This window comes from Amblyomma mixtum, chromosome 7 (genome assembly GCF_055824585.1).
Source record: "Amblyomma mixtum isolate Tamu chromosome 7, ASM5582458v1, whole genome shotgun sequence".
Classification (NCBI taxonomy): Eukaryota; Metazoa; Arthropoda; class Arachnida; order Ixodida; family Ixodidae; genus Amblyomma; species Amblyomma mixtum.
Genome location: NC_143018.1, coordinates 112,540,556 through 112,554,004, shown reverse-complemented (window position 1 = coordinate 112,554,004; position 13,449 = coordinate 112,540,556). Strand labels below are relative to the sequence as shown.

At 46.5% G+C, this 13,449-nt stretch overlaps 1 protein-coding gene across 1 annotated transcript in view; it reads left to right on the top strand.

Annotated features, from left to right (window-relative positions):
- Gat (sodium- and chloride-dependent GABA transporter) overlaps positions 1-13,449 on the top strand; it is a 252,155-nt gene that overhangs the window by 195,807 nt on the left and 42,899 nt on the right. The window contains exon 2 of the mRNA XM_089553401.1: positions 4,715-4,846. Within this exon, the coding sequence (XP_089409527.1) occupies positions 4,715-4,846 (132 nt within the window). The remainder of the gene's footprint in view (positions 1-4,714; positions 4,847-13,449) is intronic.

Below are 13,449 nucleotides of genomic sequence, written 5' to 3'. Positions count from 1 at the left end.
TGGAAAAAGCAAAAATTTGTTGGGCCACAGCGCCGATAATAACCCTTTTTTCGAAATTCTAAAAGCTGGTATGGATGTCGCGTACAGTGGGCTACACGCCTCTCAACAATTAAGAAACCTAAATATATTAGTTAAAAAGTTAATTATTCAGTGTTAGTTAATCAGCCTGCTAGGTAGCACGTCTCAGCTGTATTCTGATGCACTACACCACCGACAATGCTATGCCAAAAAGTTCTCTTCTAACCCAAAATAAAAATTGTGCAAAGTCTTAGGTGAATCACTCTGTACATGGCGTCATTGAATAGTAGTTATTGGCGACAGTAATCTGAAAAGTGAGTTAACCACAACTTTGACAAAAATAAATTGTTCTAAATTCCCTTAACTTGTTGCTTGCAGCCATTCATGGCTTTCCCCAATAATGGAACAAAAAAAAACGTTGATAGCACATGCGCCCTCTCGCAACCGGTGCTTTAGAAAAAGCAGAGAAGTCCATACAACAGCTAAACTCAGCATTCGCTTCCAGCAACGCGACGAAAAAAAAGGTGCGCGACCTCGTTTGGAGACCCGAGGTTCTTTGCGCGTACTCGGCCGCTGCCACCTGTTGCCACAAGCTGAAGAGGTGAACACGCAGTCTCGGCTTCCACCTTCCTCCCAAGGGCCGCGCGGCGGTGCATGAACTTGGAACGCGGCCTGTTGTACGCACCGCTGCAGCAGCGAAATTTCGCTGCACAGCTTCAAAACCGAGATAAATGCGTACGCAATTTGCATGCATAGTAGTGTTCGATAATGTTCTCAAGGAGCAGAAAGAAATAAAAATATCCAACGCTTTGGGTACCACTTCGCTCTCAGCTCAGCAAGATCGGAATATCGGAAGAAAAAATATTTGAATCAGACGCTCGGTGGTCTCGGCGTAATGCGTCTTGTGCTAGGTATCGTTCGCTGATCTTAGAAGTTTCGTTCTAGACCTGGCATCCGTTCTTCAACTGAAGGGATATTTCGCGGTCAAAGTTGGTCTGGCCCTCATATGAAGAGAGGCAAGTGCGTGAAACTAGGAACGGTTGGTGACCACAAACGTTTCGAAGTTCCTATTTTCCTTCTTTACACGAGATTCAAGGAGACCAATATCTTATTTCGCTTTATTTCTGGCCTTTGGCGTTCGTGTTAATGCGTTTCACAATATTCACACGTAGCAACAGAGTTAACACAAAGAAGCACCCGGTAAGAACAATCTAAGAATGGTTCTGGGTCACATGAAAAATGAACAGGTCATTCTAATGACTTGTTGACACGGACTAACGATCAAAGAAGAAGGATGACCTTAATGTAGCCTTGCTGTGATTCGCACAAAGATTATGTGCATGGTGCCAGCTTTTTTGCAGCCAGCAATGCCACTGATGTGGCACTGCTATCTCATTATCATCACTAACGACGTAATCAGTCATTGCTAACGACGTTAAGTCTCCTCTTCACTCCGTAAAACTGATGTCTCGGAAGGATCTGTCCATGGGCCAATACTGTAGTCATTATACATAAATGATATTGCTTCCAGCATTACATCATTAATCAGAGTACTCGCCGATGATTGTGCCATTTTTAGTCCAATCCCTAATCTTACTGACTGTGTTATGTTATAAAATGGTTTCTCTAAATCAGTCAGGGAGTGCTCTGAATGCCGAATGATTGTTAAAAATAAAAAAGCCAAATAATGCGTAATAAAAGAAAACTGTAAGAAAATTGTAATAAAAGAAAACCTTAACCTCCCAGAGTTGGAGAGCATACGCAAGACATCACGTCGGTTAAATGTCCGGGGGAATGCCCTAAGGGGGAGTAGATTTGTAATAAAGGAGTAATTACTGATTAACATGAACCCAAGCGCAGCCATGCGGCTTCCAGTGAATGTCAATCAATAATTTCTCTCCTATTACAAATCTACTCCACCTTCGGGGATTCCCCTAAAAATTTGACCAACACTGTTTCCACTTCGAGTTATTGATCAATTCGCTCTCGCCCTACCTTGTGCTAGCCGTCCCGGTTAGCTCAGTTGTTGCAGCCGCTGCTCCAGCAAAGCGGTGGTCCCAGGTTCGAGCCCCGCACCAGGACGAATTTTTCTTAACTATGATTTTTCTGTGCAGGCTGTATAGCTTTCTTTTGTAGTTGTGTGGCTGCGATTCGGTCGATGTTAAAAGTAAGTATCTCTTATTGCAAGATAGCACGTCTTGCCTTATTTCATAAATGATACTTTAAACCTACACCGTATCCTGCACAGATAATTAGGCATGTCACACGTGCATTTCATCTACTGCACCACAATAAAAAATCGAACCTTCATTTGTGCGAGCAGACGCTGTAAGATTTCGTTTTTTACACCTGACGTTAAGAGAATTCAATGCCCTCACCCACTCTGCAGTTATCACTTTTGAGTGTGGTAAATTTATTTAAGTACTGAACGGTAGTCTAGCAGAGTAGATGTGCAAGATTTATATTTGGACAGGCTTGTTTTCCGTTGTTTGTACTTTTTAATTCTTTTGCTTAAGCCTTTCGGTATGTTGTACTTCGTGCTTGCATGCTTCAATTCTAGTATTCTATTCAGAATGTTCATATCGATATCTGCTTAAACACCTTGTTATGATGTATTCCAGCCTATTACTATCGTATTTTGCTCACTCTTTTCCTTGCGTTATCCCCCCCCCCTCCAATTAATGCCTTCATGTGCCCTAAGGGTAAATAAATGAAAAAGAAAAGATGTCACTACCTAAAAATATCTCACTAAAGATATCGCCAGGGTGGGCAGGAGTCCTGATAAGTTCGCATCAGGGTTGCAGCTCGAGGGCGCTTGGGTACGCATCTGCTGGAGCAGACTTATGGAAGGTAAAGTTAGGAGCAGCACTAGAATACCGATAATGCTAAGAAACTTTCAAGCGCTTAGTTGAAAAACGTAGCAAGAAAAAGCGAAAAAAAAAACTGGTCCTTGCTGTAGCTCTTGCAGGGCAATACGCTACGGTTTGTCAAACATGTAACAGAGAAGCGAACTCCACTGGCGACAGAGTTTCCAGGTCTGTATTTGCCTTAGGCCAACCGAACACGCTCTTTTTTTTTTGCGGGGTGTTTCGCAAACTGGCTCAAGCCCATTGTCAGCCCAGAGACGATAGGGCGCCGCTCATGGCAACCACTCTGCATTGCCGCAGTGTGATCTCCTCAGCGCACAATTCAGGACCCTAACGCGCCACTCCGGTGATGGTGCGAATCTCCCGTAGTGCTACGCTGAAACTTTCGTCACAGAGTGCGGCGGAGATATTTGCCTCCTCAGCAACGTGGATACATGCCCTCATTTAATCAGGTGCATTTCCTGGCGTAAGGTTTGCAAGCGGCGTCACGACCGCCTGCACGTCCGCCACGGACAGTCGCCCAGCAATCAAAAGATGCCTTATTGGCTTGCACTGGGGCCGCCAGACGGCTGCGCCGAATTCGCGCTCATTGAATCGCACCGTTGGTTGTAGTACCCTCTCAGTTGGACGTCTTTCTCGACAAAGTCCACAAATGAGTAAGAGTTGTGTTGAGTGGACATGTGGGCAGGTTTTTCCGTGACAGTTTCGAAGAAGGGAAATTCAGAAAACGAACTAGCGGAAGTAAATAGTCATATGTATAAGAAATGACAATTGCTTTACAACTTATCTTTCTTTCTTGACAGTTAAAGCGCTCAAAACGACAAGGACGACAGAAAAAGAATGACATACAAAGCGCTTGAAAGTTGAAAGTAAGCGCTTTGTATGTCTTTCTTTTTCTGTCGTCCTTGTCCTTTTGAGCGCTTTCACTGTCAAGATGGAAGCCCAACTCGCCCACTCAATTCCATTATTCAATTATCGTTTTTATTTTAGGTAAAAATGAAAAGAATTCTTATGAAAAAATCGCAATGGAGCCCTGCCAACCTGTTGTTGTTCAGTTTGCGCTTCCTTGTGCCCTCGGCGGTACCCGATGCGACTTCGCCTTCCGCTATGCGCTAACACCGCGGCCAACTTTGGTAGTGAGTATCATAGCTCTGACCACACCTCTTGCGAAACACGCCGTAGTAGGAGGAGGATCGAAGAAATGCTTTATTTCGGATGCATACTAAGAGCATGTTGGTGTTCTGCCTCTACCTTTATCCCGTCGCCGTCAGATCTCACCACTTCCCCAACTCCCCTTAGGGCCCATGTTTTGAAATCTAGCGGTCTGATGGAGCCAAAACTTTCAGGTTAGCTGACTGTTGCGAGGCGTGTGGAAAGCAAAAATAAACTGCGCGAAATTTACAAACTCTGAGATGGCTGATAATCGCGGTTGGAAAAAAAATAATTTAAACTGGTACAGTAGCAAGTGTGCGCTGATACAATGTTCTCACGAGTGAACTGCTTGGACGAACAATACATTCCACCGCTTCTGAAGTAATTGACGACCAACGGAGTGCAGTTTTATTTGGCACTTTTATCAGGCGCCTTCGTCTGACCGCCACCCAGTAGCCGCAGTGACCGCAGTGACTGTACTCTTCACTCATTCAGTTAGCACTGAATGAGTAAAGGCTGACGCCATAACTCTTACATTAATTCTATTCAGTTGAGTCTTCAAAAGCAAGTGCGTAATATGACTACTTTGTGACGAGGCAGTGATATTCAAGTAGTTCGTGGATTCGGGTCCAATATAAAAGCCGGTTTTTAAAAAGCTCGTGCTTGGATGTTCGCAGGGGCGTTCCTGGTGCCGTATCTGCTGACGCTGTTCCTGGCGGGCATCCCCACCTTCTTCCTGGAGACGTCACTCGGCCAGTTCCTCTGCATCGGCGGCCTGGGAGTCTGGAAGATATGCCCCATCTTCAAAGGTACGACGAGGCCGCTCTTGCGGCATCCATTTGACCTCCCTGGGCGCTTGGATGGACCTTACTAATTATTACGCGAAAAGGAAGAGTGTGCTCTGTGCTCAGTGCCCACCAGTCTAACAAAATTGTCGCATGTGGCGCCCGTTTGTATCTGCATGAAATTCAGAGAAGTGGTTTGGTTTGGTTTGGTTTGGTTTGGTTCATGAGGTTTAACGTCCCAAAGCGACTCAGGCTATGAGGGACGCCGTAGTGGAGGTCTCCGGAATAATTTCGACCACCTGGGGATCTTTAACGTGCACTGACAACGCACAGTACACGGGCCTCTAGAATTTTGCCTCCATAGAAATTTTCCCGCCGTGGCCGGGATCGAACTCGCGTCTTTCGGGTCAGCAGCCGAGCGCCGTAACCGGTGGATGAAGCGAGTATGAGAGGGAGGTGTTATCCTGGCGTTGCGTCCTGCAGGAACTTTGCCGAAACGACTGCCGACAAGACCAAACTAACTTATTTTTTTTTCTCTGCTTATATTCCGACCAAGACAACTCTCATAAAGATGTCAATAAATAAGCGATATGCGACTGCATGTGGGATTGATGTTCTAGATTCCACGGCTCAGAACTGTGAAGAAGATGGGCACAGGTAAAGGGTGCCCTGCATTTGCAATTAATTCACTTAACGGTACCTTTCCGTCTCCCATTGTGTCCGTACTTCTTGTAGCTCCGAGCATCGTGAAACGAGCTCGTTAATACGTTTTAACTAGCCCAGTCTTCAGCAGTTGTCAACTTTCTTCCATAATCCCCGTAAGAAGTTTCACGGTGTTAGCAAGACAACTGCCGCATTAATAAGACATCATATAGGCGATAGGCGAAATTCCAGAGGCCCGTGTACTGTGCGATGTCAGTGCACGTTAAGGAACCCCAGATGGTCGAAATTTCCCGAGCCCTTCACTACGGCGTCCCTCATAGCCTGAGTCGCATTGGGGCGTTAAACCTCAATAAACCAAACGAAATTGAATCTGGTCTGTGTCGATATATTATCGGGTTCTAACATTCCTACTAAGAACGGAGCTTTTTAAAGCTAGGTAGAGTAATAAACAATGAAATTCTTGTATCGCGGCTACGGGCCGATTTCAGGACACAACTACGGTGGCGGTGAAACGCTTAATTTTCTTCTGCGTACGCGGAAAAGTCAGCCTGGACTGCACCACCGTTAACTTCCAAACGGTGACTACGGAACCCCTTTCGTTCATGACATCGTGAGTTTGAATAGAGTGTTAGGAAAGAAAGTTTCCTTTTGAAATCCACTTTTCTCGGCAATAATTGGGTCTTTTGCTGCTGAATAAATATTGCCATCAGGGGCCACCTGGTGGCATCAGAAGAAAAAGAGGTGAGAGTTGGCTCACGCGCCCAGAGGGCTGATTCTGTTAGCGCTGCTGGCGAACGGTGTCTCCTGCCTTGGTTCCGTGACAATATCAACATAGCCAGAAAGGGACATGAGTCGATTTTAACTAAGTCCAAATCTTGATGGAGTTCTCCTCACCACCTCTTTTTGAGGGCGTCGCAGTTTTTCAGACCAATACGCACAAGCTTACAGCCAAAATTCGGGGTAAACAGGGGTCTAGCACGCAACCGCACGATCTAAGTTTTGTCATTTGCTCAGTGTGTACGCTCACTGGCGTAACATTTTATTTACTTCAAAATAAAATAATCGCTCAAGGTTTCTTTTAGCCTCTTCGCCAATGTCGACGCTTTTGCTTGTCTCCTACGCAGTGATAGTTACTCCACTTGCTGTCATCGCTGTCAAATTTACGGGTCGATCATATTGCTCGTTATCGCTGGCTACACTCTGAACAGAAAGAATTAAAAAGAGAGTAAAGTGTCTTCTAGCGCACTCTCTTTTGTGAAACGGAGGCGCTAGAGGACTGCTTACTTACTCCCTTTTTACGGCCATATAGGAGCATTCTTGTTTAGAGTGTACAGTCGGGGACAAAAGTCTCCGGACCACGTGTTCCTCAAAGGAAGCTTATTGCTCTACTATCAGACAGCGGCTGGAGACCGCACTTGTGGAGATGAAAGAACAAAAAGTTAACTTTTACCTCCACAAGTGTGGTCTCCAACCGCCGACTAATAGCAGAGCTATCGGCTTCTTTGGGGGAACACGTGGTCCGGAGACTTTTGTTCCCGACTGTACGTGCGGTCGTGAGCAGGGCTGGCTAGCGTCAGTCCCATTTGTTGTGTCCTCCTTGTCTTTTTAAGGCGAATGCCTTAAAATCGAAACCTCTAAGGCGAAAGCCTTAAAAGACGTCGTTGTTGGTGTCCAGGAAAAACTGTCCGCAAAACCACCGTTTGCGTCATCAGCAAAGGAAAAAATGCCTTCCGAAGGTGCGGGAAATTGAATCAAGGACTTTCAGATTGCAAGGCGAGCACGCGACCCACGGACCACAAAACCTTTTTTTTTTTTTTATTGACTGCAGGCCACAAAACCACGCTGCTTTTTGGCGAATAAAAGTGAACCTACTGCATGAGGTTGTCTTACGAATGTACGCTAATGTGTAGGTGTGTCATTAGAAAGGAAAGAAAGAATATAAATTGAAAAACTGGCAATTTCGCCTCCAAAGTAGGGAAGTAGCTTTAAGTGCCCTCCATTATTTTTGCGCTATGCTTAAAGAAACTCGAACCAAGTAGCCCAAACCAAGCTTTTGTTGTGTCTGTCTAGATAGCTCGAGTGCTGGTCTGCGCAATAAAGAAAGCGAAATTTCACAGCAGGTAATGAGTCCCACTGAGTACTTTTGCGCCCGGGCGCAACAGCATAGGCGCCCAAGCGACAGAGTCACTAGCACCGCGACCCCAGGGACAGTTTCTCTGAGTTTCTGCTTAGCTAGTTCCGAAGCATACTGCTAATGTATTTTCGCTGTTCAGGGTAGGGTGGGGAGAATCACTTCATTTAACGTCACGTGGCGCTGGGAATGTCAGTGGTGTGAAGGTTTCAAACGAGCGCATGAAGTCGTGATGGTTTATACAAGACACGCACCACGTTTGCGAAATACATTAGAGAGTTTTAGAATAGCGTCGTGGCGAATAGGGTGACACTATCCGCATGCGCTTAGCGTTAGGGGAACGGGTTCACGTTTTCTGTCTATAGAATAGGGCCGCGGATGGTCGCTTTGCGTTGTTTGAAGGCAGTGCCATAACGGCGGCAAAGAGAAGCTTCGAGAACAAATAAGTTAATATACAGATTGTATTTTTTCACTGTGTAAATAAAACGACATGCAAACTGTTCCAGTTACCAATTTTCACTTAGGAAATGGAAAAAATGATGCAAATTTTTTTTTTATAATGCGGACATGTTCAATCCGAGCCAAGACTATCCACACAGGAAGACCAAAATTCCAAACCTGTTTGTGGAGATCAGTAGTTCGAACCTCCCGCGCTTTCTGACGACAGTCGACGCGTACTCGCTAAGCCTAGCAGCTCTGTAAACACGGAAGCAATCTGAAGATTTGGCGTGTTTTATCGCTAAAATTTTGTGGTTCAGGCAACTTCAGCCAAAGCGAAAGCCTCGTGCGCCTTTAGTTTCCCGTGAGCGTGAGCCGCAGAGTAGCGGCAACGACGAATCGGTGTGGAAGCGAGAGGCCCCGCTTCGACGGGCGCCGCCATGTTGACCTAACGTAAAGCGGCTTTGTTGGGCACGCTATTTCGCCGATTGATCTTTAGCGTCACCCGCTCACCCAAACACCCAAGGGCCGATAGCGTTCTGCGCATGCGCAGTAGCATCCCGCTATTCCCCTATGACCCAAAGCGATAGGGTTACGATATACTAAAACTCTCTATTAAACCCGCGTTGGTTTCACGGTTTTGTTTCCAATGTGTTTCGCGCACTTTCATCTGCTGGAAGGGAAGGGAAAACTTTATTTACACTAATGGTTTTTCCTGCGGTTTGGGGGCATCTTCAGAGACGTCTTGGTTCTACCCCCAGGAGCCTTCTCTGTCGAAGTCGTCCGCCTCTAATCAGTGGTCGGTTGCCCTCAGTCCAGGGCTCCGCTGGCCACTGCCGCCCGTTGAGCTCGCTGTACCAGACCTTGTTGGTCTTCGCAGCGGTCGCTGGAAAGCAGAGTCTCCCACTGCTCCGCACTCGGGTTTTGTATTTTGGGGACCACGTCTATGTTTTGGCAGGCCCATGTGATGTGGTATAGTGTAGGTTTTTCGTCGTACCAGGGACATTTGTTCGTGTATATCGTAGGGTGCATTTTGTTTAGTATATGTAGGTTTGGGAAAGAGCCTGTTTGTAATTGTCTCCAAGTGACAGCTTCCTCTCTGCTGAGAGATTTGTGCGGTGGGGGATATCGCATTCTTCTGCCTCTATAGTTTTGTAGTATGGCCGAGTATTCCCTGGGTGCTGGCGCGAGTTCCGCGGTCTCGTCGGAAGCTCGGAAAGTAATGTATCCTCGAGCTATCCTGTCGGCCTCTCGGTTCCCTGCCACCCCCGTGTGCCCCGGTACCCACACAATTTTGTGTCGGATCTTGTCGTTTTGTTCTTCCTGGTTTTTAATTCTGTCACTCGCTGCGAGGAGTATACGGAGCGCGTGACGACCTATCCTGCCATTCATGTAATTTCGGCAGGCTGTTTGAGAGTCCGTAAGTATTGTTAGCGACCGCCCGGTTCTATAGCCCTCCGCCACCGCTAGAGCAACGGCTACTTCCTCGGACTCTGCAGCTGTGCAGCCTCGGAGAGACGCGCTGGTCATTTCGCGTAAAGACGAATCGACCACCGCCGCTACAGCGATTTTGGTATCTCCTCCTCTCCAAGACGCGTCTGTATACACGGTCGTGGCTTGAGGAGCGTATGTTTTCTCAATGAATTCGGCCCTCGCTTCATCTGCTGGAGCAATGTTTGAGACACACTTCATCAGTGAGGCTACGCTGTAAACATAAAGAATAAAAAGAGAGTAAGCTGTTCCCTGTCGCACTCTCTTTTTTTCTCAATTTATGATCGGATAGGTCATCTTCAACTTCGAGCTAGGCTGCTTATTTGAAATACCTAGATTATTCCTCCACCGTCCAGCGCATGTATTTTCACGCAGTCATGTTTTGTGTTTAATTAGTCGCTGCTGCCCCCTGGTGAAAACAGTGATTGCGGTAGCATTGGTACATGTGTTCATCATCATCATCATCATCATCCCGACCACGCCCATCGCAGGGCAAAAGCCTCTCCCATGTCTCCAATTAACCCTGTCCTTTGCCAGCTGCGGCCACCGTATCCCCGCAAACTTCTTGATCTCATCCGCCCACCTAAATTTCTGCCGACCCCTGCTACGCTTGCCTTCTCTTGGAATCCACTCCATTGTCAATACGGAACAACGTTATCCTGCCTTCGCATTACATGCCCTGCCCAAGCCCATTTCTTCCTTTGATTTCGACTAGGATGTATTTAATATTCGTTTGTTTCCTCATCCACTCGGCCCTCTTCCGGTCTTTTGACGTTACACCTATCATTTTTTCCTTTGGTAGCTTGCTGCGTTGCCCATATCTTAAGCTGAACCCTCTTTGTTAGCCTCCACGTTTCTGCCCCATAGGTGAGCACTGGTAAGATACAGCTGTTGTAGACTTTTCTCTTGAGGGATATTGGCAAACTGCCATTCATGATCTCAGAGAGCCTGCCATATGTGCTCCACCCCATTCTTATTCTTCTAGCTGTTTCCCTTTCATGATACGGATCAGCAGCCACTAGCTGCCCTGAGTAGACATATTCCATTACCACATCCAGCACCTCGCTACCAATTGTGAACTGCTGTTCCCTTAGTCTGTTTAACATCACTTTGGCCTTCTGCATGTTCATTTTTAGACATACCGTCCTGCTCTGCGTGTCTTAACTCATTGATCATGATTTGCAGCTCATCTCCTGAGTGACTTAGCAAGGCAATGCCATCAGCGAATTTCAAATTCTTAGGTATTCGGCAATAACTTCAATCCCCAACTGTTCACATTTCAGGCCGCGGAATACTTCCTGTAGACAGGCGGTGAATAGCATTGGCGAGATCGTGTCTCCCTGCCTGACATCTTTCCTTATTGCAATTTTATTGCGGTATTAATGTAGGACTATGGTAGCTGCGTAATCGTTATAAATATCTTCGAATATTTTCACATAGCACACTTCTACACCCTGATTCTACAATGCTTGCATGACAGCCGAGTTTTCTACTGAGTCGCATGCTTTCTCGTAATCAATCAACGCTAATGAATGGGTCGGTTATATTTTGTACATTGCTCTATCACCTGATTGACAGTGTGAATATCGTCTATTGTCGGGTATCCTTCGCGAAGGCCCGACTGATCATTTAGTTGACTGAAGTCTAAATGTTGTCCTGATTCTATTTGCGATTACTTTAGTAAATGCCTTGTAGACAACGGACAGTAAGCTGATTGGTCTGCAATTTTTCAAGGCCTTGACGTCTTCTTTCTGATGAATTAAGGTAATGTTAGCGTTCTCCTAAGCTCCTGGTATAGTTCACTATACTCCTGGTACGCTCGAGCTCACAAGGCATTGCGTATACGTGGTGGCCGGGTTTTCTAGCACAATATTAAGGCGAAAGCCTTTAATGTCTCATCGCTGTAAGCAGCAGTTGTCGACAGAAATGTCACGCTTTTCAATTGGTCGAAACGGTCGTGACGTCACAGTGCGCGAATTTCAAACGGGGCCAATTGTACTTCGGCTAGTAACCATGCAACCAATTGAAGGGATCGTATAGTGATGCTCCGAGTAAGTGGGACTGAGCTTAGTTAATTGCTTAGTTACCCAATTAGACTTATTAACTTTTCTAGTCAGGCCATATAAATAAATAAAACCGAGTAGGAAATTGGTCGAGCTCAGGAATCGAACCCCGGTTTTCGGCGTGCGAGACGAGCATGCTATCCACTCCGCCATACCAGCTTTTTTTTCTTTATGTTTTTTTATTTTTTATTTATTCTTTATTGCCAGCTCGACGGTTTGGAATGAACAAAGGCGCGTCTAGTGAATACGATGTCTTCGCTCACTCTCATCCTCCTCCCTTCCCTTCCGGCGAGGTTTAGATGTCCACCGAGATATGAGAGACGGATACATTTCCTTTCCCCACAAACCAATTTACCGACGAGCGAGGCGTAGAACCGAATGGGCGATGGCGTTCTATGGACTCCCTGGCAGCCGATCAGGCCGCCCGCGCACTCTCTCACCGGGCTATCTCCCTGTCCTTGGAAGGGTACTCCCAATCAGACAATCTGGCCATTACATTTAAACAAATCACCGATTACTACAAGGAGGAGCACCGGCGCTACCCGGCCCCTTGTAAGGGTCTGGATCGCGCTGACGAGCGCCTCCTCATCAAAATTCTCACTAACACTGTACTGTGCCCGGCGGTGCTTAAACATTTCAATACATCCTTTGATGGCACGTGCCAGTTCTGTGGGGAGGTGTCTGACACCTTCCACATGGTTTGGGCGTGTCAGTCTAACCCATCTATCCCCCCCAACCCCAACCCCACCAGAGAGGACTGGGAGGCGGCCCTGCTCGGCTGTCAAGATCTAAAGAGCCAAAAGGCCTTGGTTCAACGGACGCGGGCGGCGTTGCTTGCCAATGGGGCCCCGGAATAGGGGCTCCACCTAGTACTGTGAGGGGAAAGGGCCAATAGGGTCCTACCCCAATCACCTTTCTGTAAAAATTTAATTGCCCATAAATGTTTTTCACCACCACCCTGGCAGCGTTGCAAGATGCTGTCGCGTTCCACTCTTAGAGGCAAAGCTTAACTTCTTAACCACACATCAGTGACCACACTTTAAGTAAAAAAAGTGCCCCCCTGAATTTTGACGGGTGTCCACCGAGATATGTGAGACAGTTACTGCGTAATTTCCTTTTCTCGAATACAATTTTCATTTTCTTCATTACGGGCCCTCTTTGTCTTCTTTCACTCCCACTTCCTCCCTTCCTCTACGGTGCGGTTCATGTGTCCACGAGATGACAGAGAATTACTGCGCCATTTCCTTTCCTCAAAAAGCGTTGCGTGCAAAGGGCAAGGCACCGCGCCGAACAGGTGGTGGCGTTCCGTGGACTCCCAGGCAGCGCTACAACACACTGTCGCGTTCGACTCCTAAAGGCGAAGCTTAAGCGTCATTAATTAACAGTTAATTAGTATTCAGGTGTTAATCAGTAATTAACCATCAATTAGTGATTTGTCATCACTTAGTAATTAGTACTCAATTATATGTGACGCCACCAGTTCCACAGAAGCAGCGAAAGTGGTGCGGAAAACGCTTTCGCCTCTACGCACTTTAGGCAGTCAAGTGCCCCCTGAATTTTTTCCCTCCGTCCTTGAAGATATCTGCTGTTACTTGATCCTCACCTGCTGCTTTGCCCCTTAGTAATGCTCATAAGACTTTCTTTGCTTCCTTCTTCGTTACTGGCGGGATGTCCCATTGCTGTGCTCTACTGCCTCTCTCAGTAACATTCTGATTACATTCGCTACTGTATACATTTGTGTAAAACTTTTCCGCTACTTTAACTACCTGATCCATACTGCTAATGGCATCGCCTTATTTGTCTCTTAGCGCATACATCTAGTTTTAACCTATGCCTAGTTT